At 38.5% G+C, this 26,973-nt stretch overlaps 5 protein-coding genes across 5 annotated transcripts; all 5 read left to right on the top strand.

Annotated features, from left to right (window-relative positions):
* Positions 1 to 453: 453 nt before the first annotated feature.
* On the top strand, positions 454 to 1,026 carry LOC113293910 (7-deoxyloganetic acid glucosyltransferase-like). Its single transcript, XM_026542352.1, has one exon. It carries the CDS (start codon positions 454 to 456, stop codon positions 1,024 to 1,026), a length of 573 nt encoding a protein of 190 aa, XP_026398137.1.
* Positions 1,027 to 1,095: 69 nt separating this feature from the next.
* On the top strand, positions 1,096 to 2,049 carry LOC113293909 (7-deoxyloganetic acid glucosyltransferase-like). Its single transcript, XM_026542351.1, has one exon. The coding sequence runs from the start codon at positions 1,096 to 1,098 to the stop codon at positions 2,047 to 2,049; it is 954 nt and encodes a 317-aa protein (XP_026398136.1).
* A 4,360-nt stretch (positions 2,050 to 6,409) lies between these two features.
* LOC113293907 (uncharacterized mitochondrial protein AtMg00810-like) lies at positions 6,410 to 7,486 on the top strand. Its single transcript, XM_026542350.1, has one exon. It carries the CDS (start codon positions 6,410 to 6,412, stop codon positions 7,484 to 7,486), a length of 1,077 nt encoding a protein of 358 aa, XP_026398135.1.
* Positions 7,487 to 7,957: 471 nt separating this feature from the next.
* On the top strand, positions 7,958 to 14,683 carry LOC113293906 (7-deoxyloganetic acid glucosyltransferase-like). The gene is made up of 4 exons (XM_026542349.1): positions 7,958 to 8,222; positions 8,343 to 8,366; positions 13,523 to 13,657; positions 13,743 to 14,683. Exons 1-4 carry the CDS (start codon positions 7,958 to 7,960, stop codon positions 14,681 to 14,683), a joined length of 1,365 nt encoding a protein of 454 aa, XP_026398134.1.
* Positions 14,684 to 22,041: 7,358 nt separating this feature from the next.
* LOC113294542 (7-deoxyloganetic acid glucosyltransferase-like) lies at positions 22,042 to 23,952 on the top strand. The gene is made up of 2 exons (XM_026542935.1): positions 22,042 to 22,682; positions 22,768 to 23,952. The coding sequence occupies exons 1-2, from the start codon at positions 22,148 to 22,150 to the stop codon at positions 23,706 to 23,708; spliced, it is 1,476 nt and encodes a 491-aa protein (XP_026398720.1). The 5' UTR covers positions 22,042 to 22,147; the 3' UTR covers positions 23,709 to 23,952.
* Positions 23,953 to 26,973: the final 3,021 nt, after the last annotated feature.

The following is a 26,973-nucleotide window of genomic DNA, read 5'->3' as shown; positions in this document are numbered from 1 at the left end:
TTTCCTCGAGGACAAGCATGATTTGAAGGGGTGGGAATTTGTCCGGTCCCGTGTAGGGGCTGCCATGTTCAGTTAAGGACCACCTGGTTTATGGGGTGCTAGTAAGCTATTTAGATTAATTCATAAAAAGGTTTATGTGCTACGCACACACACTTCTAATGAATCTAATCATCATAAATTCAATTATTGTTGATAGACAAGAGGTATCTAAATCTTTTTTGTCGGGTATTGGTATCAGTTTTTCTTGTTGTTTTTAGTGTGGAAGTGACTGATATGATTCCACATTGAGATCCGAATCGATATAGTAATAATAAAGTGCAGGTCAAGCACCGACTAACTTATCATCTCCATGTCAGCAAAAAAAAAAAAAAAAGAAACTTATCATATCCTTTTATGGTCCATTCATACTTGCTCTTCACGTTAGAGAGATTGAATCAAAGGAAATCAAGAATCATGGCAGAAACTAAATCGTCGATACAACCTCATGTACTTATCTTTCCCGCTCCAGCACAAGGCCACATCAACTCTATGCTCAAATTAGCTGAGATTCTCAGCCTATCGGGGATCAACGTGACCTTTGTCAACACCCAACAGAATCACTCACGGCAACTTAGTTTTGGAAATCTTCATTCTCGTTTCGACCAATTTCCAGGATTCTGTTTCGAAACCGTTCCAGATGGTCTTTCTGAAGGTCAACTGCACTCTGCTGGTTTCCATAGTCCTGAAGACTTCGTTAATGACTCGTTTAATCGGATACAGAACGTAATCAAACCAGGTTTTCGAGAATTACTTACTTCGGATCGCTTCAAATCTGACGCAAGGGGACCTATTTCTTGTATCATAGCAGATACTATGTTTGGTTTTGCAATTGATGTTGCTGAAGAGCTGGGAATTCCTTCCATTTCTTTCCGTACAGTCAGTGCTTGTTGCACCTGGATATGTTTTTGCACCCCAACACTTGTAGAAACTGGTGACATACCATTCAAAGGTGTGCATTTAATATTTCTTTTTTTCTTTCACCATTAAATTGTTTACAATTCATCGTTGTAGTACGCACAATGGTCATGATTTGTTACCGGTTTTTGCAGACGAAGAATGGATCAACCAATAAGGAGTGTCCCGGAGATGGAAAGCTTTCTCCGATGTAGAGATCTACCAAGTTACTATAGAGATAAAGAGGTCAACCGTCGAAATCTAGATTTTATCAATACTGCAACGTTACATTCAATTCAAGCCAAGGCTCACATGCTTAATACCTTCGACGATATCGAAGCTCCAATTCTATCGCATTTGAGATCTTACTGCCCCAACCTATACACACTGGGACCTCTTAATGCCCTGTTGAATACACTTAGAAGTAGTACTACTACTAAATTTTCTTCTTCATTACCTGTTTCTTCCAATGCTAGTCTGTATGCAGAAGACAGAAGTTGCATGACTTGGCTCGATGGACAGCCCAAGAAATCTGTAGTTTATGTAAGCTTTGGTAGCATCGCGACTGTGAGTCGGAAGCAATGGTTGGAGATTTGGTATGGATTAATCAATAGCGGTCATAGATTCTTATGGGCTAGACGCCCAGATTCGCTTCTTTTAGAAGATGGCGAGGAGAATCAAATACAGGCGGAGATTGTTGAGGCAACAAAAGAGAGAGGTTACATGGTGGATTGGGCACCGCAAGAAGAGGTGTTGAATCATCCAGCTGTTGGTGGATTTTTTACTCATAGTGGATGGAATTCGACTCTGGAAAGTATGGTTGCTGGAGTGCCCATGGTTTGCTGGCCGCATTTGGCGGATCAGCAGATTAATAGTAGGTATGTCAGTGAGGTATGGAAAATTGGAATGAACATGCAAGATGATTCTGATAGAATAACAGTTGAGAAGTTAATTAGGGAAATGATGGTTGATAAGAGAGACGAGTTGATGAAATCGGCTTCGAAGGTCGCAGAGATGGCACGAAGGAGTGTTGGTCGTGAAGGGTCATCTTACCGCAATTATGAAGCTTTGCTTGAATTCATTAGAAAGTCGTGTTTAATCTACAAGCTAGCTTAATTGATATTCTTAGAAGGGTCTCAGCAGATGTACGTAGTTGGTCCTCTTTACATATTTCATGACTCATGAAAAACTGAAACATCTTTTTTATTTTAATCAATCTATAAATTTGCCCAGTTTCTTATTAATTTGTTTTTGAAAGAAAATCGAGACATGTTGTGAGATGTTGGAGAAAACCATACTCGAGTCTTGTTTTAAAAGTTACATATGTTTGTACACATTCCGAAATGTATCATGTGACTAGAAATGTCCGGCTGTAATCAATTGTAGATATGTTCAACCCAAGTTTTAACATTTTTTTATCATGTTACAAGAATACAAAGATCGAAATATCTGGGTAAGTAACATTTTGACAAGGCTGAAGAAAGACCATTGCTGCCTCTACGATATTACATTCTTTTATCATGTTGCACCTACTCTAGTTTTTGTTCAGATTCTTGCTTTCCCTCTCCACAATATGACCAGCAGTCATTGTTCAATGTAGTACCAGTCCTGAGAAATTTGTAAAAAATTCTTTATTGTTAATTTACACTATAACAAGATCGTATGGAGACGGGAATTGTATGATCTGGTATGCATGCATTTCCCTTTCTGTAAGAAGTGGTAATAATTGGGAACTGAACATGCTAACTTGGGGGTAATTATGGAAGAATTCCCCATAATATTTTGTACCATTTTAACGTGAGATGAGCCCAACCCCAATATTGAGGGTTCTAGACATTAGTCGCCTTTTTAGGTTTTCAGGCCCCTTACATATTTCATGAGTCATGAAATTGTGTAGCCTTTGGAACATATTTTTCATTTTAATCAATCTACAAAGTTGCTTGATGATTACACCAGTTTCATACTTTGATATGATTGAAGACATTGACTAAAGACCGACAATACTGTTAGATATTGTAAGTGTAATCACAGTGTTACTTTCTTTTATGTTTTTGCTTTGTTCTCTAGTGGTTCACTATGTGCTATAAATAGCTGAACCCTAGCCTTTCCTTTGTAATTCTTCGCACACTTCTCAATACAACTGTGTTTGGTTCCTACATGGTATCAGATATTACACATTAACTTCGATCCTTATCTCTTTCTTTGCATCCGGAGGCTGCAAAGAACATCACTTATTGATCTAAATCTTCAGTTGAAATTCATTGATTTCTTCTGCATATCTCTTATTAACTATGGCTACTCCAAATTCTATCATCACAGACCTGATTCAGGCCTTATAACAGCAGAATCTTAATAACTCTCCTGCACCTAAATTCAATTTTTCTTTACCCTTTCAAGATATCTCTAATTTTGTGTCCTTCAAACTTGATAATACAAATTACTTACTATGGAAACATCAGTTTGAGATCATTCTTACCACTAAAAATATTCTACGTTTTGTCAATGGAACTTATGTCTGTCCTCCTCGTCATATTAGTGAAAATGGTGTCATGTTTACCAATGCAGAGTATCTTTACTGGATCTCAATTGATGGCTTTGTTATGTCCCATCTCGATGCAACTTTTACCAGATTTGTTTCTGCTGGTACTCTTGGGTTAGAAACTTCAAAGCAAGTGTGGGATTATTTGCAAGTGGAGTTCAATGACGAGTTTGTAGCTCGTAAATATCTTCTTCGTCGTCAACTATATTCTATTAAACAGGGTAATACTCCAATCTCTGATTTTTTGAGTTCTGTCAAAGAAATTGTTGATAATATGGCAAATATTAATGATTAAGTTGCTGATGAAGATGTAGTTTTACATGTTTTAAATGGATTAAATGTTGATTTTGACCATTTTGTGGTTACTGCACAACATCGTGAGACTCCTTACAGGTTTAGTGATATTAGATCTAAGTTATTGCATCATTGAACAACGGGTACAGAGTAAATCTCATGATTCTTCTGTTATGCTGGAATCAACAACTGCACCATCTGCATTTATTTATAAGAAGACCAATTACCGCGGTTCTCCTGGTGCTAGTAGCTCTAGTGGTAGCATAAATTATCACTCTAACTCATCCTCTAGTTCAGGAGGTCATCGATCACATGGGAATGATGGTTCTGGTGCACATTCACAGGGGAATGGTGGTTATGGTTCACATTCATCCTCTCATCAACCACCTCAACATAATCAACAACAATATCAGCAACAATCACCCTAGCATAATCACCACCAAAACCAATATCAACCACCTTTGACTCATCATACTTCTCAGCACTGGAGTCCTCCTCCAACTACTTCAAATAACTTCACACCCACTGATTTCTCTGAGATTCAGTGTCAAATATGCAAGCAGTGGAATCATACTGCTAACAAGTGTAGATTTAAATATACCTCATCAACTTCAAAACTATCTAAACATAAATCTGCATCTGGCCCTAGAGCTTTCTATACTGAATCTCCACAGCAAAGTGATAATCCCACATCACCACCTCATGCTTCCTCTTCTGAGAAATCACATCAAGCATTTTACACCCGCTCCTTGAGTTCGACCTTCCCTACTACAAATAATGTGATGGGTACTCAATGGATTCCTGATTCAGCTGCTTTTGCTCACATGACAAACAACTCAACACTCTTATATGAAATTTTTCCCTATATTGGCTCTAAGCATGTCATGGTTGGAAATGGTAAATTTCTCAAGATTACTCATGTTGATAATTCTACAATATCTACTCTGCATGCTGATTTTGTATTAAGAAATGTGCTATTAGTTCCCTCTCTGTGCAAGAATCGTATTTGTGTTGCTCAGTTCACTAAGGAAAACAATGTGTCACTTGAATTGTTTGACTGGGGGTACAATGTGAAGGATCTCAAGTTCAATGAAGTGTTGGCAGAGGGACCAGTTTGTAATAACCTCTACGCTATTCAACTGGCTCTTGTGGTTTCTTTTACTTCCACACTAGTTGATCCTTTTATCTGGCATAAGAGGCTTGGACATCCATCCCATAAAATACTAAGTAAGTTGCATAACTCTACTCACATCAATCTTTCTTCAGCTTCCATATCAATTTTCTGTCATGAGTGCCAATTAGGTAAACATCATAAATTACCCTTTTCTCCATCTACAAGAGTTTCTACTTCACCTTTACAACTTATTCATTATGATATATGGGGTCCTTCCCTAATCAGTCCCTTGATGGTTTTAGGTACTATATCTTATTTATTAATGATTACAATAGGTACAATTGGATTTATCCTTTGACAAGTAGAACTGACAGTTTAAAATGCTTTCAACATTTTAAGAGCACAAGTGAAAATCTCTTAAACACCTCTATTGTTTCTTTTCAATATGATGGTGCACTTGAACTTGTCAAAGGTCCTTTTAAAGCCTTCCTTGACTCATGTGGAATTACTCTCAGGATTTCTTGTCCTCATACACAAGCTCAGAATGGTCTTGCTGAAAGAAAGCATAGACACATTACTGAGATGGGGAATACTTTTTCTTTTCAAGCATCTCTACCAAAACATTTCTGGTTTGACTCCTTCTTGGAAGCAACTTTTCTTATCAATAGAACTCCCAGTAAACTTCTTCACTATATCATCCCTTTTCAAGTTTTATTTGACACTATACCTGATTATAGTTTGTTAAAAGTATTTGGGTGTAGCTGTTATCCAAATCTGTATGACTACAGAGCTGACAAACTCAGTCCTAAATCTACTCAGTGTGTGTTTCTGGGCTATAGTCCTCTTTACATAGGATACAAGTGTTTTGAACCTCTTACTAAAAAGACTTTTGTCTCCAGATATGTTACTTTTGATGAATCAACATTTCCTTTTGCTGCTGAGTTACATGTAGTTCCCTATCACCCTGACTTTAAACTTGTACGGAACCTTTCAAATTGGAAATTGTTTTAGTCCTCAAATGGAGAATTCCTCTTTCCCAGCACCAACTGAAATGCCTACTAATTCTGGTAAACCCCTTATTGTTATTACTCCAGCACACAGTCATAACTATTACTACCAGATCATCTAGAGGAATTTCTAAGCCAAAACAGCTTTATCCTGGTTTTATTGCACATAGTGTTCTTAAACTACCTGTTGCTCTACAATCTATACTTACTTCAGAGGTAGAGCCAAGATCTTATCAAGAAGCTTACAAACATCCAAAATGGGTTGTGGCTATGAAGGCTGAGTATGCTGCTTTAATGGCAAATGGCACATGGATATTGGTACCATTTGTGGAAGGAATGAATATCTTAGGCAGCAAGTGGGTTTATAAATCAAATAAAACTCTGATGGAAGCATAGAAAGGTGCAAAGCTAGGTTGTTTACACAAGGGTACAATCAGCAAGATGGAATTGAGTACTCAGAGACTTTCATCCCTGTTGTAAAGACTACAACTATCAAGTATGTATTGACTATTGCTGTAACAAATGGCTGGTATATCAGGCAGTTGGATTTTTCCAATGCCTTTCTTCATGGCTTTCTCAAGGACGATGTCTATATGGCTCAACCAAAGGATTTTTTTGATGAGCTCAAGCCTAATCTGTATTTTGAAGAAATCCCTTCATGGTCTTAAACAAGCTCCTAAAGCATTGTTGGACTCATTTGTAGTTGTTCTTAGCAAAGAATTATCTATGAAGGAATTGGGGCCTTTACACTATTTTCTTGGCATTGAGTGTTGTAGATATTTTATTTCCATTCTACATACACAACAGAAATATGCTTTCCAGTTACTACAAAAAGCTGATATGCTTACATGCAGTTATACAAGTACCCTTGTAGCTGAAGGACCAAGATTATCCTTATACAATGGTGATCCCCTTGATGATGCTGGGTTCTACATAAGTCTAGTTGGAGGTTTGCAATATCTCACTCTCACTAGACCGGATTTGTGTTTTTCAGTCAATTATGTCTCCCAGTTTATGCATGCTCCCAATACTTCTCATCTACAACTAGTAAAAAGGATTTTGAGATATGTCAAGGGTAGTATTTGTTCTGGTATTACATTCTTTGCTGGACCTTGTGATATTTTGACTGCGTACTCTGACTCGGATTGGGCAGGGTGCCCTGACACTCGCAAGTTTACTAGTGGTTACTGCATATACTTAGGAAATTCTCTTGTTTCTCGGGCCACTAAAAAGCAGCCAACTATTTCTCTCTCCAGTACTGAGGCAGAGTATAAGTCCTTAGCATTGACCAATGCTGAGCTTCTATGGATTTCTTATTTACTTAAACTAATGCACATTACTGAATCTAAATCTGTCACTCTTTACTGTGACAATATTGGCGCCAACATCTTAGCTATAAATCCAGTTTTCCATGCTCGTACTAAGCATGTGGAGATCAACTATCGCTGCACTCATGACTTAGTTGAAGATGGCTTTCTCAAACTTGCCTACGTTCCATCTCAACATCAGCTTGCAAATGTGTTTACAAAAGAACTTGGAGTTGTTCAGTTTCATTCTTGTGTTTGCAAGCTAATGCACTTTGTGGAGTCATTAGCTTGAGAGGGAGTGTTAGATATTTTAAGTGTAATCGCAGTGTTACTTTCTTTTATGTTTTTGCTTTGTTCTCTAGTGGTTCACTATGTGTTATAAATAGCTGAACCCTAGCCCTTCCTTTATAACCCTTCACACACTTTTCAATACAACCGTGTTTGGTTCCTATAAATACATTTAAATATAATGATGTTAAAATGTTTCGTAGTTTTTGGAATTATCGCTGTTTTCGTTGTTTTTCTACCATAGATAATAATTTTATTTATTTAAAATCGTTTCTGTCGGCGTCGGTGCTGGTGTCAGGATTTGATTCCACATTGAGATGCGAATGAAAATAGTAGTAGTCATCAAGTGGTTTCCTAGAAACGAGGTGGCCTTGGTTTCCTTTGGATTTTCATGTTCGCATATCCTTTTGGTCCAATCCAACTTGTTCTTCAGTTTTTAGGATTAAGATTATTGAATCCAAGAAAACCAAGAATCATGGCAGAAACTAGATCGGTGATACCACCAGCAATACCTCACGTACTCATCTTCCCTTTTCCAGCACAAGGCCATATCAACTCGATGCTCAAATTAGCTGAGATTCTCTGCTTATCGGGGATTAACGTGACCTTTGTTAACACCCAACAGAATCACAAACGTCAACTTATTTTTGGCAATCTTCATTCTCGTTTCGGAAAATTTCTAGGATTCAGTTTCGAAGCCATTCAAGATGGTCTTTCGACTGATCAACATCACTCGGCTGGTTTCTGCAGTTCTCAAGACTTGGTTACTGATATGTTTAATCGGGTGAAAAACTTTATGGCACCGAGTTTTAGAGAATTAATTACTTCAAATCGTTTTTAATCTGATGGACGGGGTCCAGTTTCTTGTATCATATCAGATGGTGGTTTTGTTGGCGCAATGCGGAAATGTGATGGGTTTATGGAAATGAATTTAGGAAGAGAGGTTGGTTAATTGAAAGGTGAGGCTTATATTAATATGAAAATGAAAATATTACAAGAGGCTTGTGTAGCAACTTTGGCTTACACTAGTTGTTTACAAAGAGGCACTTTGGCTCTTACTCTAAACTCTAGCTCTCACTCTTACTACTTACTCACTCACTTGAGTTTTGGATGACCACAAAGGCCAACATTTGCTTCTATTTATACTACTTCATGACCAACTACTAAGAATACTCTAGACTTGGAAATCTCTAGAGCTAATTGACCTAGATCATTCTAGAGAAAGAATTCTCTAGATACACATGATGGAAAATGTCTTAGAAGACTCTAGAATGGGCTTGCACTCTGTTTATCTTAGAAGAGTCTAGATATCTCTAGACTGGGCCTATGCATTGAGATAAGCCCATGGGAGTTATAGTTAGCTATCTAGATAATTCTAGATTTACCCATCACAATTATCAAATGTTTTTAACACCCCCTCTTAATTGTGATGTTGAGCTTATCTCTAAAATGATTGAATTTATCCACCGTGACTGCTTTTGTGAAAATGTCCGCATTTTGTTCTTGCGTCGGACAGAATTGGATCTCGATTTCTTGTTCTCTACTAACTCTCTGATGAAGTGATGCCGTAGCTCTATATGCTTCGTCCATCCGTGGAACACTGGATTTTTTGTCATTGCAATTGTAGACATATTGTCACAGTAGATAGTCGTCGGCTGCTTTTTCCTTTGTTGTAGGTCGGTCATTATTCTTCTCAACCATACTGCTTCACATGCTGCACTTGTTGATGCTATGTACTCTGCTTCGGCTGATGATAGTGCCACCGTACTTTGCTTTTTAGAACTCCAAGAGATAACTTTTGTTCCCATACAGAAAACATAGCCTGATGTGCTCTTTCGATCTTCAATAGAACCTGCCCAATCGCTATCTGTGAAGCCAATTAAATCATTGTCTTTTTCTCTTGTATACTTGATGCCAAAATTCTTTGTTCCCTTGATATATCGAAGAATTCTCTTCGCAGCGGCATAGTGTAATTTGCTTGGCTCGCTCATATACCGAGAAACAATGCTGGTTGCATTGACTATGTCTGGCCTTGTATTTGTTAAGTAGATCAGTGAGCCGACTAGACTTCTGAATAAGGTTGGATCAACTTTTTTCGTTCCATCATTTGTTACCAATTTCTCATTGGTACCCATTGGAGTTGCAATTGGTTTGCAATCCACCATGTTGAACCTTTTCAGCAAGTCTTCTGCATATTTTTCTTGGGAAATGAATATTTCTTCTGGAGATTGTTTTACTTGAATCCCAAGAAAATATCTCATAAGTCCTAAGTCTGTCATCTCATATTCTTTCATCATCTCCTTCTTAAATTTTTCTGCCATCTCTTGTTTTGTACTGGCATAAATTAAATCATCAACGTAGAGACAGACAATTAGGAAGTCCGTACCTTGTTTTCTGATGTAGAGTGATGGCTCACTTGGACTTTTCTAAAATCCGTTATCTCGGAAATACTTGTCGATTTTGCTGTTCCATGCACGCGGTGCTTGCTTAAGACCGTATAGTGCTTTGCGGAGACGATATACCATTTTTTCTTTTCCTTTTCGGATATATCCTTGAGGTTGTTCAACGTACACCTGTTCTTCAAGTTCTCCGTTTAGGAACGCCGACTTTACGTCCAATTGGTAGACTTTCATTTTGAGTTGAGCTGCCAAAGCTAACACCATCCGGATTGTTTCCATGCGAGCGACTGGGGCGAATGTCTCGTTGTAGTCAATTCCTGGTTGCTGGGAATATCCTTTTGCAACTATGCTTTGTGCTTTTGAATTGACCCATCTTCATTATTTTGTCTTGTAGACCCATTTCAGACCAATTATTTCTTTATCAACTGGCTGATTGACGAGCTCCCATGTCTTATTTTTCTCAATTACTCGCATTTCTTCGTCCATGGCGTTTCTCCATTTTTCTTCTTTTGCCGCTTCCTCATATTTTTGAGGTTCTAGTGCTATAAAGCACAATTAGATACTAAATATCTCTTAGGGAACGCACCTTTCTAGGTGGGGCACTTGTCAGATGAGCTTGGACTTTGTTGTGTTGGACTAGGAGATCTCGGGCTTGCTGGTGGAGTTTTCTTCTTGTGTGTGTGATCTGGCTCTTCTTCGATGAGTAGTGGAGACTCGTGGTTATCTGGTTCATCATTCCAATCCCAAGCTTTGAATTCATCAAAGATAACATCTCTTGATATTACCAGTTCCTTTGTATCTGGATTAGAAGTCTATAGGCTTTAGACTCCTCGCTATATCCGATGAATATAAGCTTTTCTCCTTTTTCATCGAACTTTTCTCTGTTGGGATGGAATATGTGTATGCTACGCAACCAAAAATTCTGAAAGAAGTTACCTCAGGCTTTTTCTTATGCCACCCTCGTATGGAGTTTTGTTGTGAACCGCTTTTGTTGGCGAGCGATTAAGGATGTAGACTGCTGTGTTGACTGCTTCCGCCCAGTAGGTGTTGGGTAGCTTTCCTTTGCTTTTAGCATACTGCGAGCCATTTCCACGATCGTACGATTTTTCCTTTCCGCAACGCCGTTTTGTTGTGGAGTGTATCGGACAGTGAGCTCCTTTTTAATTCCATTTTCTTTGCAGTAGTTGATAAACTCTTTTGAAGTAAATTCTCCACCACGGTCTGTACGGAAAAACTTTCAATTGATGGCCACTTTGCTTCTCTGCCAGCGCCTTGAATTCTAGGAATTTAGTGAATGCCTCGGACTTTTGCTCAGAATGTACACCCACATCATCCTGGTGTAATCGTCCACGAATAAGAGAAAATATCTTCTGTTGTTGAGTGAAGTTGTTCTTGTCGGACCGCAGATATCAGCGTGCACCAATTCGAGGGACCTTCTTGCTCTCCACAATGTCTTCGTAAATGGAAGTCTATGAAACTTCCCTAGAATACAACCTTCACATACTTTATCTCCACCGTCGATATTGGGAAGACCAATTACCATGCCTTTTGATTTTAGAACCTTTAAGGATCTGTAGTTGAGATGCCCGTATCTCAAATGCCATAGCTTTCCTTCGTCAATATGGTTGGTACTCATTGCACAATTTTCAATTGATGACATAGATAGGGGAAAGACAAAATTTCCTGACATTTTTACTTTTGCCACCAATTGATTATTAATTTTATCATTAATTGTGCATTCTCCGTCTTCGAAATGTAGTGAGTACCCTTTTCTTATAAGTTGTCCAACACTTAATAAATTTTGAGCTAGGCCAGGAACATAAAGAACATCAGATATGTATCGAGTTTTACCTGACCTTGTACGTACGGATATGACTCCTCTTCCTTCAACATTCTGGAACTTTCCATCTCCAAGTTTGACTGGCGGAATCTCTTGTTCCTCCAATTTTACGAAATATTCTTTGTTTCCTGTCATATGGCTGCTGCATCCGCTGTCGACGTACCATATACCTTGCGATTCTTGTTGCGAGGTGAGGCAGGAATAGAATACTTGATTCTGAGAATTGTTTTTCTCGGAATAGTTTGCTTCATTAAGCCAACAATCTTTCTCCATGTGATTTAATTTATCACACTTGGTGCACTTATACTTGCAATCTTCAGTTGCATATCCAAACTTTTTGCAAACATTGCATCGGAGATTTGAGGAGTTATTTTTTCCGTACCTTTGATTGTTGTTTCTATAACCTCCTTTTCCTTTTCCACGTCCGCGGTAGAAATTTCTGGGTCCTTGATTTGACGTCGACCCTTTCTCGTACTGCGAGTTGGATGACGATCCCCCTCTAGAGCTTTCTTTTTTGGCTTCTGTATTTTTCTTCTCACTGAAATTTATTTTTGATTGAAATGCCTGCTCCAATGGTTGCTCCGCGAACCTATTTATCCTTTTCTCGTGCGCCTCGAGTGAACCCATTAATTCGTGTACCGAGAGAGTCGATAAATTTTTGGACTCTTCAATGGCAGCGACGATGTGATCGAATTTGAACGGTAAGCTCCTTAAAATCTTTTCTACAACTCTTTTATTTTCTATGGTATCTCCATAACTACTAATTTGATTTACTATACCAGTAACTCTTGAAAAGAAATTCTGGATAGTTTCATTTTTTTTCATAAGTAGATTATCAAAGTCTCGCCATAAGTTTTGTAGTTTAATGGAGATTACCTTTTCTGATCCTTGGAATGCTACTTTGAGAATATTCCAGGCCTCCTTCGAAGTTTTCGCCACCGAAATTCGAGGAAAAATAGTTTTGCTTACCCCTTGTTGTAGAAATAGTAGTGCTTTAGCATCCTTCTTCTTGTTTTCTTTGTACTCCTTTTTCTCTGCATCCGTCCATGACGATGGAGCTTCTGCCGACTCGGGTACCTTATAACCATCTTCTACAAAATCCCATAAGTCTTGTGAAATGAATAATGTTTTCATTTGTAAACTCCAATAATCATAACTCTCACCATCAAAAATTGGAATTAGACTTTGGGCATAATTGAAACCTTGAATACTTTGGTTAATTGCCATCGGTAGAGTTTTAGGATTACTGGGATAGGTTTGCTCTGATACCAAATTTGTTGGCGCAATGCGGAAATGTGATGGGTTTATGGAAATGAATTTAGGAAGAGAGGTTGGTTAATTGAAAGGTGAGGCTTATATTAATATGAAAATGAAAATATTACAAGAGGCTTGTGTAGCAACTTTGGCTTACACTAGTTGTTTACAAAGAGGCACTTTGGCTCTTACTCTAAACTCTAGCTCTCACTCTTATTACTTACTCACTCACTTGAGTTTTGGATGACCACAAAGGCCAACATTTGCTTCTATTTATACTACTTCATGACCAACTACTAAGAATACTCTAGACTTGGAAATCTCTAGAGTTAATTGACCTAGATCATTCTAGAGAAAGAATTCTCTAGATACACATGATGGAAAATGTCTTAGAAGACTCTAGAATGGGCTTGCACTCTTTTTATCTTAGAAGAGTCTAGATATCTCTAGACTGGGCCTATGCATTGAGATAAGCCCATGGGAGTTATAGTTAGCTATCTAGATAATTCTAGATTTACCCATCACAATTATCAAATGTTTTTAACAGGTTTGGGGTTTGCAATTGATGTTGCTGAAGAGCTGGGAATTCCAGCCATTTCTTTCCGTACCATCAGTGCTTGTTGCACCTGGATTTATTTGTGTTCCCCGAAACTTGTGGAAAATGGTGACATACCATTCAAAGGTGGGAGTTTTTTTTTTTTTTTAAATTAGTTGCAATTTGCCGTTGTAAATCACATATTTAGCATGATTTAATGTGGTTTTGACAGACGAAGATATGGATCAACTAATAAGGAGTGTGCCGGAGATGGAAAGCTTTCTCCGATGTAGAGATTTACCAAGTTTTTATAGAGCTAAAGAAGTCAACCATCCGCATCTGGATTTTGTCAATACGGCAACAGTAACTTCAATTAGAGCCACGGCTCATATACTTAATACATTCGAGGATATCGAAGCTCCAACACTCTCGCAATTGAGATCTTACTACCCAAACCTATACACAATTGGACCTCTTAATGCACTGTTGAATAGCCTTAGAAGTAATTCTACTTATACTTCTTCTTCATTACCTGTTTCCTGCAATGCTAGTTTGTATGAAGAAGACAGAAGTTGCATGACTTGGCTCGATAAACAGCCAGAGAAATCTGTGGTGTACGTAAGCTTTGGAAGCATTGCCATGGTGACTCGCGAGCAATGGTTGGAGATTTGGTGTGGCCTAGTTAACAGCAGTTATAGATTCTTGTGGGTTAGACGCCCAGATTCGCTTCCTGTCGATGACAATGAGGAGAGTCGGATACAGGCGGAGCTGGTTGAGACAACAAAAGAGAAAGGTTACATGGTGGAGTGGGCACCACAAGAGGAGGTGTTGAATCATCCAGCTGTTGGTGGATTTTTTACTCACAGCGGATGGAATTCGACTCTAGAAAGCATGGCTGCTGGACTACCCATGGTTTGCTGGCCACATGTGGCAGATCAACAGATTAACAGTAGGTATGTCAGTGAGGTTTGGAAAATTGGAATGGACATGAAAGACAAATGTAATAGAGTAACAGTAGAAAAGTTGATTAGGGAAATGATGGTTGATAAGAGAGACGAGTTGATGAAGTCGACAGTGAAGGTTGCAGAGATGGCACGAAAGAGTGTTAGCCGTGATGGGTCATCTTACCGCAACTATGAAGCGCTGCTTGAATTCTTACGGAAGTCGTGTTAAAACTTTGCTGTGGGTAATTGTTTGGAAAGTTTTCAGCAAATGTATTAGTCTTCCTCGCGAATTTCACGACTCATGAAAAATTGTAGCATTCCACCGTTCCATAAAATAACTAAGACAATTTTTTCATTTTACTCCAGTTGCTCAATTTCTTACTGATTTGTTTTTAAATCTTTAAAAAAGGTCTGTTTGCAACGGGTCTATACTCTCACATGAGATTTAGTTTTAAGAAAAGAATCAGATATGTTGTGAGAGGTTGGAGAAAACTATTCTTGAGTGCATCATGTCAAGCTGGAATTTATAGCTCAATTAGATATATATCATGCTACATAAAGATTAAACAAATCTAAGTGGGTGGCAGTCTGAAAATTTAAAGAAAGACCTTGGATCTGAGATCAGTTATATGGTTGAGTGATTGGCTAGATATCAATTTTGTCCCCTTCTCTTTCCTCTCCGGGGATTTAGAACTCCCTCGGTTGAAAACTCTTTCTGCTTAGATCTGATTCTTTGGGCAAGGTCTGTGCTTGGTTAACGATCAAGTTTTCATATTCTAGAAAAATTTTACTAAATTTCTAGGTACGTGTATGTAACTTTTTGCACCAAACGGGGGTGGATCTCTCCTCTCATATGTTTCTTTCACATTTCCTAAGGAGCCGCAATCTATCTCGTGATGTACTCTCAAATCTGCACCATCATCCAATTGTGCCTCGTTGTAATAGAACATCATCTTATTGGTGTGAGGTCTTACAAATACTTTTTTCGGGTGTGGGTTACTGCTATGTGGCAGAAAAAGAATTATGTTAAAACATATTACCTAAAGTTCATCTACAGTTCCCGAAATCTTATTTGACAAGATTTATTTAGAAATAAAATGGTGATGCCAACTTAAGATCTAGCGTCATAGAGATTAGATCCCACGTTTTTGTCAGGATTTCTTTATAGAATCACTGACAACTGCGGAATAATGGATTTTGAGATATTATGATGAATAATAAGTAAATCAAGCACAAACAACTATAATAATACGAGAAAGATAAATCAACTCATAAGACACAAGATTTATAGTGATTCGACCAATACATACAACTTGTATATATTGTCTACGTCCACTTTGAGTCGCACCAACTCAAATCCACTATGAAGAAAAACGATTACAACGTCGTGTGAATCCCAGCAAATCCTTGGTTACACCGCAACAATTACCCGAGATGATAACCTTGTCTCTTGTTCCTCATCAATATGCTCTCACAACGAAACCCTAGCTTTACCTCAAAATTATACAAGAAATCTCTCACCGATCTCTTAATCCTTTTCAACACAATTCAATTCTACAAGGCCTAATTACCTATTTATATATGTTACAAACTTGTCCACCAAGAATCCTAGACGGTTTAGGAAACCCCTTCCCTAAATAACCACGGCTAACTTTAGGAAATAATAATTAGTCTTCAATAACTAACAATCGCCCACTTTGAATACTCATTTATTGTCTTCAATTCTCCTTTTCTTCAACTTTGGTTTTGACGGTGCTAAAAAATATTCATGTCAGTGCGGCTCTCCTCCCAGATCCTCTTTCTGAGAGACCAACTAAAGCCTTGCAGAGCTTTAGCTTGTCTGATGTAACTCCCTTGGTAAACATATCCGCCGGATTCTTCGAACCAAGAATCTTCTCGAGCTTCAACTCTCCTTCTTCTAAGAGATCTCGAATAAAATGATAACGAATATCTGTATGCTTCGTCCTAGCATGATAGGCTAAGTTCTTGGATAAATGTATAGCGCTTTGACTGTCGCTAAACAAAACACTATCTTGTTGTTCCTTTCCTAACTTATCTAACAAACCTCGTAACCAAATCATCTCCTTGCTCGCTTCTGTTACTTCTACCTACTCCACTTCCGTAGTAGACAATGTTACCAACTTCTGTAACTGTGAGTTCCAACTCACTGCATATGACCCCATAGTATAAATATAACCGGTCGTACTTCGCCTTTTATCTACATCACCTGCGAAGTCAGCATCTACATAATCCATCAAGATAGAACCACCTTTTCCATAACACAATGGTACTTTTGTGTTACCTCTCAAATACCTGAGAATCCACTTTACAGCTTCCCAATGTTGTTTTCCTGGGTTGCTTGCATATCTACTCACTACTCCCATTGCATGTTCAATATCCGGTCTCATGCACACCATAGCATACACTAGACTCCCAATAGCCGAAGAATATGGTACGTTGGCCATGTACTCATTTTCTTCATTTGTCTTCGCACACTGCATACTTGAAAGATGAATTTGACTTCCAAGTGGAGAACTAACTGGTTTAGCATTCTCTATATTGAACCTTTTCAACACTCGTTCAATATATTCAGCCTTACTAAGCATAAGTACACCCTTACCTCTGTCTCTTATGATCCTCATACCAAGAATCTAATTTGCTTCACCAAGATCTTTCATAACAAAATCACTTGCTAATTGTTTCTTCAAATTCTCAACTTCTTGTAGAGATGTTCCGGAAACCAACATATCATCCACATACAGTAATAATATGATGTAGTCAGAAACGCACCTTTTGAAGTAACAACAATGATATGCATTACACTGTGAGTAGACACCTATATGCATGAAGTTATCAAACTTCTTGTATCACTGTCTCGGGGCTTGTTTTAATACAAACTCTTATTTAGCTTGCACACCATCTCTTCCTTGCCTTTTACTATGAATCCTTCTGGTTGCTTCATGTAAATTTCTTCATCAAGGTCACCATGATGAAAAGCTGTCTTTACATCCAACTGTTCAAGGTAGAGATCTTCCGAAGCCACTAGACTTAACAATACTCTAATAGTAGTCATCTTCATAACTGGAGAAAATATCTCGTTGTAATCAACACCAGGTTTTTGCTGGAAACCTTTCACAACCAACCTCGCCTTGTAGCGAATATCTCCATTTGCTTCTGACTTCATCCGATACACCAACTTGTTATGCAACGCCTTCTTACCTCTTGGTAATTTTACCAACACCCATGTGCCATTCTCATCAAGTGAATTCATGTCATCTTCCATAGCAAGTTTTCACTTGCCTGAATCATCAGCCGCTAGTGCTTCTTTAATATCTTCAGGTTCACCTTCATCCGTAAGTAATAGATAATTCAGAGCATACCTTGGGTTTGGTTTTGGAGTTCTTGATGATCTGCGTACTTCTTGTGTAACTATAGGAGTAACTCCCACTGCAGCAGAAGTCCCTTCTTGTACTTCTCCGCCATCAGAAACATCGTGCTCTTCTTGTACCACACTTTTTCCAGAAACATCATCAATATCGATATACAACTCCTTATCGACGTTGCTTGATCCGACATCTTCAACTTGTTTTTTATTCCTGTCCTTGTACAGCTCATTCTCATTAAAAGTGACGTCTCTACTTCTAATAACTTTGTGACCCTCGTAGTCCCAAAGTTTATACCCAAAAGCGTTATTTCCGTAACCAAGAAATATACACTTCTTTGCTTGAGCACCTATCTTAGACCTTTCACCAGGACTAAGATGAACATAACCAACACAATCAAAAACTTTCAAATATGAAAGATTTACCTTTTTTCCGGTCCAAACCGCCCCTGGTATCTTCATATCTTATGGACTACTAGGTGTCTTATTGATTAGATAAGCAGTCATCTCTGTTGCATGTGCCCATAAGGTCTCGGGAAAACCAGACTGCAACCTCATGCACCTAGCACGTACATTCAACGTCCAATTCATACTGTAAGAATTCTGTTTTTTCATACTCACCACCATTGTCTGACCTTAAAAACTTCAACTTCAGACTCGTTTCCGTTTCAACCAAAGCTTTCCACTTCTTAAACACTTCATACACCTCGAACTTATTCTTCATGAAGTAAAGCCACACCTTCCTTGAGTGATCATCAATAAAGGTGACATAATATTGGAACCCGCTGTGAGATACAACATCAATTGGTCCATATACATCAGTATTGAACCAAATCAAGTTTCTCACTTTTCAAGTCTATGCCGCCTCTGCTGAAACTAACCCGTTTCTGTTTTCCAGGAACACAGTCTTCACAAAAACTCATAGAATCTTCATGTTCTTCTCAATCACGTGTCCTAATCTTCTATGCCATAAGTTAGTGTCTTCACTACTACTAGCCACTTCTAAAGTAGTTCCATCTGAAGTCTGGTATAGAGTACCGACTCTAACTCCACGAGCTAATACCATAGATCCTTTCTTCACTTTCCAATTGTGTTTCGTTAACACAACTTCACAGTCATCATCACAAACTTGGCCCACATACACCAAGTTCTTCTTCAAATTTGGAACGTGTCGTACATCCTTCAATTTCCATGTCGAACCGTTGACTTTCAAGATCACATTACCCAAACCAATGATGTTGCATGCTTCGCCGTCACCTAAGAATACTGGGCCATAGTATCCTTCGTTATAAGAGATCATAATACTCTTATCACCCGTTGCATGGAAAGAAGCTCCCGAGTCTATAATCCAAGACTCATCTTGCTTGTCCTCAGAGAGTAGTAGAAAACCTTCCGTAATCACCTTCTTGTTATCAACAAAGACCTTCACCGGTTCCACAGCTGCAACTACGTTGACCTCTTCTTGATTACCTTTGTTTCCACCATTATTAGCACCTTTATTTTCTGGACAATCGCGCTTGAAGTGTCCTACTTTCTTACACTCCCAATACTCAACAACACCTCTAGTCCGGGATTGAGATCTCCCCATAGACTTTCCTCTAGACTTCCATCTAGATTTGTTTTTGTTGTTCCGATTTGAACTCCTGCCTCTATCTTCTTCCTGCAAACTTAAGGCCGAGCTTGAAGTACTAGAACCATAACCTTGTTATATTCTTCTCTCCTCTTCAGCAATCAACCTTTGATGCACATCATCAAGCTTCAACTTCTCGCTCCCTGCGGAATTGCTAATGGTTGTCCTTGCAGTCTCCCAACTCTTTGGTAATGACGACAACAACCGTAAAGCTTGAACTTTATCATCAAAAGTAATACTAACTTTTGAAAGCTGTGAAATAATCGATTTAAACTTCCCAAGATGTGCTGAAATCGCTTCGCCTTCTTGCAACTTTAGATTAAATAATTGTTCACACAACATGATCTTCCCCGAGGCTGATGACTTTTGATACAACTTTTCAAGTTTATCCATAAGATTTTTCGTACTAGTTTCCTCTTGTACGTTATTGTAGACTTCCTCCGTTAGAGATCTACGGATCACGGCTACACACTTGCGATCAAGAGTTGTCCATTCATCGTATTTGCGTGCTCCATTTTTCGCAACTCCACCCAATGGATCAGCAAGGTCTTTCTCATATAGGTAGTCTTTCATCTGAGACTTCCAAAACGCAAATTTCTTCCCATTAAAAACTTTAACCATAGCTACCGTACTTTCGTTATTATCACCCATAACTCCCACTCCAATCGTACTATGATAAACCCTAAAGCTCTAAGACGAGCTCTGATACCAGTTGTCGGGATTTTCTTATGGAATCACTGACAACCGCGGAATAACGAATCTTGAGATATTATGATGAATAATAAGTAAACCAAGCACAAGCAACTATAATAATACGAGAAAGATGAATCAACTCACAAGACACAAGATTTATAGTGGTTCGACCAATACATACAACTTGTATATATTGTCTACGTCCAGTTTGAGCCGCACCAACTCAAATCCACTATGAAGAAAAACGATTACAACGTCGTGTGAATCCCAGCAAACCCTTGGTTACACCGCAACGATTACCCGAGATGATAACCTTGTCTCTTGTTCCTCACCAATATGCTCTCACAATGAAACCCCAGCTTTAGCCCTAAAAGCTATACAAGAAATCTCTCACCGATCCCTTAATCGTTTTCTACACAATACAAATTCTACAAGGCCTCATTACCTATTTATATAGGTTACAAACTTGTCCACCAAGAATCCTAGCCGGTATAAGAAACCCCTTCCCTAAATAACCACGGCTAACTTTAGGAAATAATAATTAGTCTTCAATAACTAACAGTTTTTACCCTCACATAGTCATGTCATCTTTCTATACGACCTTCACCCTTATGTCGGAGATGAAAATTTAATGAAAAAGAAGCTTAAATCCGAAGTTTCATGTTACTTGAGTACCTTTCTCCTTGCATTTGAGATGTTGTTGTGAGGTGTTGGAGAAAACTAAACTTGAGTCGTGTTTTAAAGGTCAAATATATTTTCACATATACCAGAGTGTAAGATATAACTAAAAATGCCATGCTGCTATCAAGTTTTAAATTCTCTGAATAAAAAACAGTTTGACAAGGCTTAATAAAGACTTTAGCTGCCTCTAGGACGTTCCTTGTTGTTTCGATTTTTCGAAGTTTCGATTTTTTCGGTTTAAGAAACCCCTTCCCTAAATAACCACGGCTAACTTTAGGAAATAATAATTTGTCTTCAATAACTAATAGTTTTTACCCTCACATAGTCATGTCATCTTTCTATACGACCTTCACCCTTATGTCGGAGATGAAAATTTAATGAAAAAGAAGCTTAAATCCGAAGTTTCATGCTACTTGAGTACCTTTCTCCTTGCATTTGAGATGTTGTTGTGAGGTGTTGGAGAAAACTAAACTTGAGTCGTGTTGTAAAGGTCTAATATATTTTCACATATACCAGAGTGTAAGATATAACTAATAATGCCATGCTGCTATCAAGTTTTAAATTCTCTGAATAAAAAACAGTTTGACAAGGCTTAATAAAGACTTTAGCTGTCTCTAGGATGTTCCTTGTTGTTTCGATTTTTTGAAGTTTCTGGTTGTGGTAAGTTAATTTTTTCTCTTATTTTTGTGAAGTTTTTTCTTGTGTTCTAGATAATAAAGTTGTTAATTGTTACACCTACAGTACTAGGAAATTTGCAAATAAACTTCTTTCTCGACGAATTTCCATTTGTCTAACAAGCTCATTGGTTTGTGAGTTCGTATAGACCAGACAAGCTTTCCAAATAATCTAGAACAGTTATTTCATAGTGGGTCCTCTTATTTCAATTTTTAGCATTTCGATTTATCGTGACTCACTCAGTGAGTCGGACCATATATGAAAAAGGGGTCACCCACACTGTTAGAGAGGACAGACAGTTTATCATCACTCTTCTAGAAGAGTTATTCTACGGATGACAGAGAAAAATCGGGTGATAACAAGTTTAGAACAGACAATCGAGTCTGTACTGGTAGACGCAAGCATCCATTTCCAAGCAAGAGAAACTGCCACGTAATAGGATTTGACACCACTTGTTTGAAATTATTGTTGATAGGATCCGCAAGAAATATCTGATGTTGGTGTCTATTTTTTATGCAGTAGAAACTGGGGTCGCCTTGGATAAGCACCCACTAACTTTATCATATTCTTTTATGGTCCATTCATAATTGTTCTTCATCGAGGGATTAAGAAATCAAAGAAAACCAAGAAACATGGCAGAAACTAGATCATCAGCAACACCTCATGTACTCATCTTCCCTTTTCCTGCACAAGGCCATGTCAATTCTATGCTGAAGTTAGCTGAGATTCTTTCCATATCGGGAATCAACGTGACGTTCGTCAACACCCAACAGAATCAATCACGGCAACTGAGTTTTGGCAACGTTCAGTCTCGTTTCAACAAGTTTCCAGGATTTTGTTTCGAAACCATTCAAGATGGTCTTCCTGACAATCAACATCACTCTGCTGGTTTCCGCAGTTTTCAAGACGTGGTTGAAGATATGTTTAATCGGGTGAAAAACGTTATCACACCGAGTTTTCGAGAATTACTTATTTCAAATCGCTTCAAATCTGATGCACGTGGTCCAGTTTCTTGTATCATAACAGATGGTGTTGCGAGTTTTGCAATTGATGTTGCTGAAGAGCTGGGAATTCCATCCATCTCCTTCCGTACCATCAGTGCTTGCTGCACCTGGATTTATTTCTGTACCTCGAAACTTGTAGAAAGTGGCGACGTACCATTCAAAGGTGTGATTTTGTTTTTCTCATTAAATTGTTCCCAATCCGTCGTTGTATACACACATTGATAACGATTTGTTATTGGTTTTAGCAGACGAAGATATGGATAGGCTAGTGAGGAGTGTCCCTGAGATGGAAAGCTTTCTTCGATGTAGAGATCTACCAAGTCTCTATAGAGCTAAAGAAATCAGCCATCCTAATCTAGATTTTGTCCGTACGGAAACATTACATTCAGTTCGAGCCACGGCTCACATACTTAATACATTCGATGATTTGGAAGCTCCAATTCTCCCGCACTTGAGATCTTACTGGCCAAACCTATACACAGTTGGACCTCTTAATGCTTTGTTGAACGCCTTAAGAAGTAGCACTACTGATTTTTCTGCTTCATTACCCGTTTCCTCCAATGCTAGTTTGTATGCAGAAGACAGAAGTTGCATGACTTGGCTCGATAAACAGCCAGAGAAATCTGTGGTGTATGTAAGCTTTGGTAGTGTTGCAATGGTGAGCCAGGAGCAATGGTTTGAGATTTGGTATGGACTGGTCAATTGCAGTTATAGATTCTTATGGGTTAGACGCCCAGAATCGCTTCTTCTCGAAGATGGAGAGGAGAATCGGATACAGGCGGAGCTGATTGAGGCAACGAAAGAGAGAGGTTACACGGTAGATTGGGCACCCCAAGAGGAGGTGTTGAATCATCCAGCCGTTGGTGTATTTCTTACTCACAATGGATGGAACTCGACTCTTGAATGTATGGTTGCTGGAGTACCCATGCTTTGCTGGCCACATTTGGCGGATCAGCAGATAAACAGTAGATATGTCAGTGAGGTGTGGAAAATTGGAATGGATATAAAAGATAATCTTAACAGATCAACAGTGGAGAAGCTGATTAGGGAAATAATGGGTGAGAAGAGAGAGGAGTTGATGAAATCAACAGAAAAGGTCGCACAGATGGCACGAAAGAGTGTTAGTTCTGATGGGTCATCTTATCGCAACTTTGAAGCTCTGCTTGAATTCATAAGGAAGTCGTGCTAAGCTTTGCTGTGCATAATTGTTAATGCAAGATCAGTAGTTATTGGCATGCAATAAACTGTATCGGTATCAATAATGCATGAGGAAAAATGGAAAATCCATGGACAAATGAAAGCAAAAATATCATTTCACCTACAATCATAGAAATAAGAAATAATATTGTTGATTCAAATACCTGTATCTACTACGCTAAGGGTTTCCCCAGGTGTAAGAGTCGGTGATTCCATAAAGGTTATTTTTCCAGGAATGTCATTGTCAAAATGATGAATATGTTATTCCTTCCTCCACAAATATTATTAAATTGAAAAACACACAAGCCGTGTGCAAGCGAATACAACTAAAGAAGATCCTATAGCCCAAAACAAAAAACAGGCTAAAACTAAAGCTAACTAGCAAGACAGGGCATCGTAAGAGCAACAGAAACCTGAGAGGCCACTGCCAAATACAAAAACAAAATGCAAGTCCACAAATTAACACAACACTAGAAAATAATTAGAAAGATTCACATTAAATTTCCACTACGTTAATCTAGTTGTAATTATCTGCAAGACTAAACATGTCTTGCCGCTCTTCCTTCGAAGAGAGAAAAACCATTCCCATTGCAGAGAGCAACTCCATGAGGCCTGCGACAGATATCTTGTTAGGATCTTTTATAGTTTTTGATGTACCTTTCATGTTTAAGTCCAGAGTGCCGTTTGGAAAGAGTCCCGTAGCTTTAGCCTTAGAACTAACTCATCTAGTCAATCCTAGCCCTGGCTCAGATAGCATTGCTTTGAGCTACTTGTAGGAATCACAAAACAGCTAAGATGAAGCAACCTCTTCGTCCTCTCCAAATCCTTCTTGTAGTCAGTTTCCATGCAAGAAGGGACTAATGAATGTGTTGTTGCATTAGATTATTAGTTCATCCAATCCCAGAAGATCAACTTTGCGAGATAAAATCTTGCCGAACTAGCTAATGAATACACGAATCTCACCAGAAATAGATTAACAGCTCCATGGACATACAATGCAGTATGACTCACTAGTGTCCATAAGCGGATTCTGACGTGTATGAAAAAATGAATGCAATAAGATTTCAAACAACTTAAGTGAAACCATTCTGTGATACCACTGGGGTTTCGTACTAAGAACTTACTGGCAAGAGAACAAGTTCAGCATCCTTTCCTGCATCTACTTGAATAACTTTACGAGCATGAGCAATATTCCTTTCTTTGTCCTCAATGACAGACAATTGACAAAGACCAATCTTGAACTGAAATTAAAAGAAAGAAGACATAATCAGAAAAATGGAAAAAACGGATGTAAATTGACAACAAAACAAGAGACGCTCAAAAGCCTAGATTCCAATGGTGCTGGGTGGTGGTGTTGGTGATATCTTCATCTTCACTCTCGGAAACCTCACAACGAGCATGGTCCTTGACAACAATCCCTTCATCATCGGAAATCTAAGTTGCTTAGTTGGTACTTTTTCTTAAGATGTTAGCGATTCTCTTTCCTATTTGCAGGTTTCTTGTCGATATCTGTCTCGTCAATATCTTCGAGGTCCAAGAACTGAGAAACTCACATCATCTTCCTCGCCAAAATGATAACTTAAGGGAAATGATTCGATCTTGCCTGGCAATAATGCACATAATAAAACTGGACTTTTGCCTATCAAATAACAAATCTGATCATCACAAACCTATGGAAATAATATCTTTTGGGGTATTGAAATCAAACCTGCGAAGATAAGTGTAGTTCAGTGTAGGTGGCAAAAGTCCAGTTTTATTATGTGCATTATTGATCAGATTTGTTGCAGACCTAAAAAGCCATAACCTTGGAGACCGACTCTTCCTCACCCGCTTAAACCCGGAAATCGATGACTTATGAGCAACCTAAAGGAGAAATCTAAAGAAAAATGCTACCTGCAAATAGGAAAGTGAACCGCAAACATCTTAAGAAAAAGTACCAAGTAAGCGACTCAGATGTCGATGATGAAGGATCATGCTCGTTTCTTAGGTCTTTGATCATCATCTTCTGAATCCCTTATCAATGTTTGATTTAGTAAATCTAGGGTTCCCGAAGGTGTTGGAAAAAAATGGGTTTCACAAAGGATGAATGACACAGAGAAGAAAGTGTTGCACTCCAAAACTTTCAAGGCTTGTATAAATTTCTTTTAGACAAATATTTCTACCCTCCCAATAACAATTGGCGATTACAACAGGTATGCGAAATATTGCCTTCAGGATACAATGAAAGCCCTGCAACGAAAACTGAATTCAAGGTTTGTACCCCTTGATTCAATCAAGAACACACAAAGAGATTTCTGATTTCTGATGATGCTTTTTGAAATAGAGAAAACAGATTGATTTTTCTTATGTGTTAAACGAAACTGGGAGAAGCTATTTATAAAGGGTTTTGCACCTGTTGGGAATAGGTTTTTTTTTTATTCGCCAACAGGTTTCTATTCACAAACCGTCAGGTTCCTTCATCAACAGACATCAATGGTGTCTTTTGGATTCGAAATTTTCGAACAGGCTTTTATCGACCACAGCCTGGGGGCGATGCCCCCCAGGACCCCCCTTTGGTTAGCGGCGTTGAAAATATTCCAACAGAAGGGACACCAGGTTCTAACTAACCTTTTCTACGATTTTCTCTCGATTGGCTCAGGCTGAAACTTTTGCAACCTTTACCCTTGAAAATATGTTTTCTCTTCGGATGGTAGATAGAATATTTTAGGGGTTAAATCTAGAAGGTTATTGAAGAAATCTGAAAATCTTTGATAATAGATTTCAGATCTTTCATCTTTGTCGCCTCTTCAAGAGCTTGGAATTTCGAAAGCCCACATGCAAAGAGAGGGTTAGGCTTATAATTGAACTTATAATTTAGAACCATTTATAAAACAGAACTCAGACACCCAGTATCAGAGGCGGAGCCATCTGGGTACAGGGGTGTGCACTTGCACCCAGCCCAACTGGCTCCAAAGCTTAATTTGTGGCCCATTTTGAAATTTTTGTCCATTCATAAGCCTAATTTTGCTTGTTTAAAACCTCGGGGAAAAAATATTGCCATCAATCTTCGTCGGAAGAATCCGAGTCCCATTCAATCGACATGAAGTCCGGGGAAAATTTTGGGATTTTGGATACCATGAATTGATAGCTTGCATCGAATGCGAATGCTTCCCCCTTTTCCTCCTAGTAGCGCGTTTTATGACTTCATGCTACAAAAGCACAAACACAAACTTACTTTTTTAGTGGTGTTTAATAGGAAGATCAAAGAACATGGATCA

The sequence above is a fragment of the Papaver somniferum genome, chromosome 7 (genome assembly GCF_003573695.1).
Source record: "Papaver somniferum cultivar HN1 chromosome 7, ASM357369v1, whole genome shotgun sequence".
Lineage (NCBI taxonomy): Eukaryota > Viridiplantae > Streptophyta > Magnoliopsida > Ranunculales > Papaveraceae > Papaver > Papaver somniferum.
Note: the sequence above shows the minus strand (reverse complement) of the source record. Positions and strands in the feature narration are given on the sequence as shown.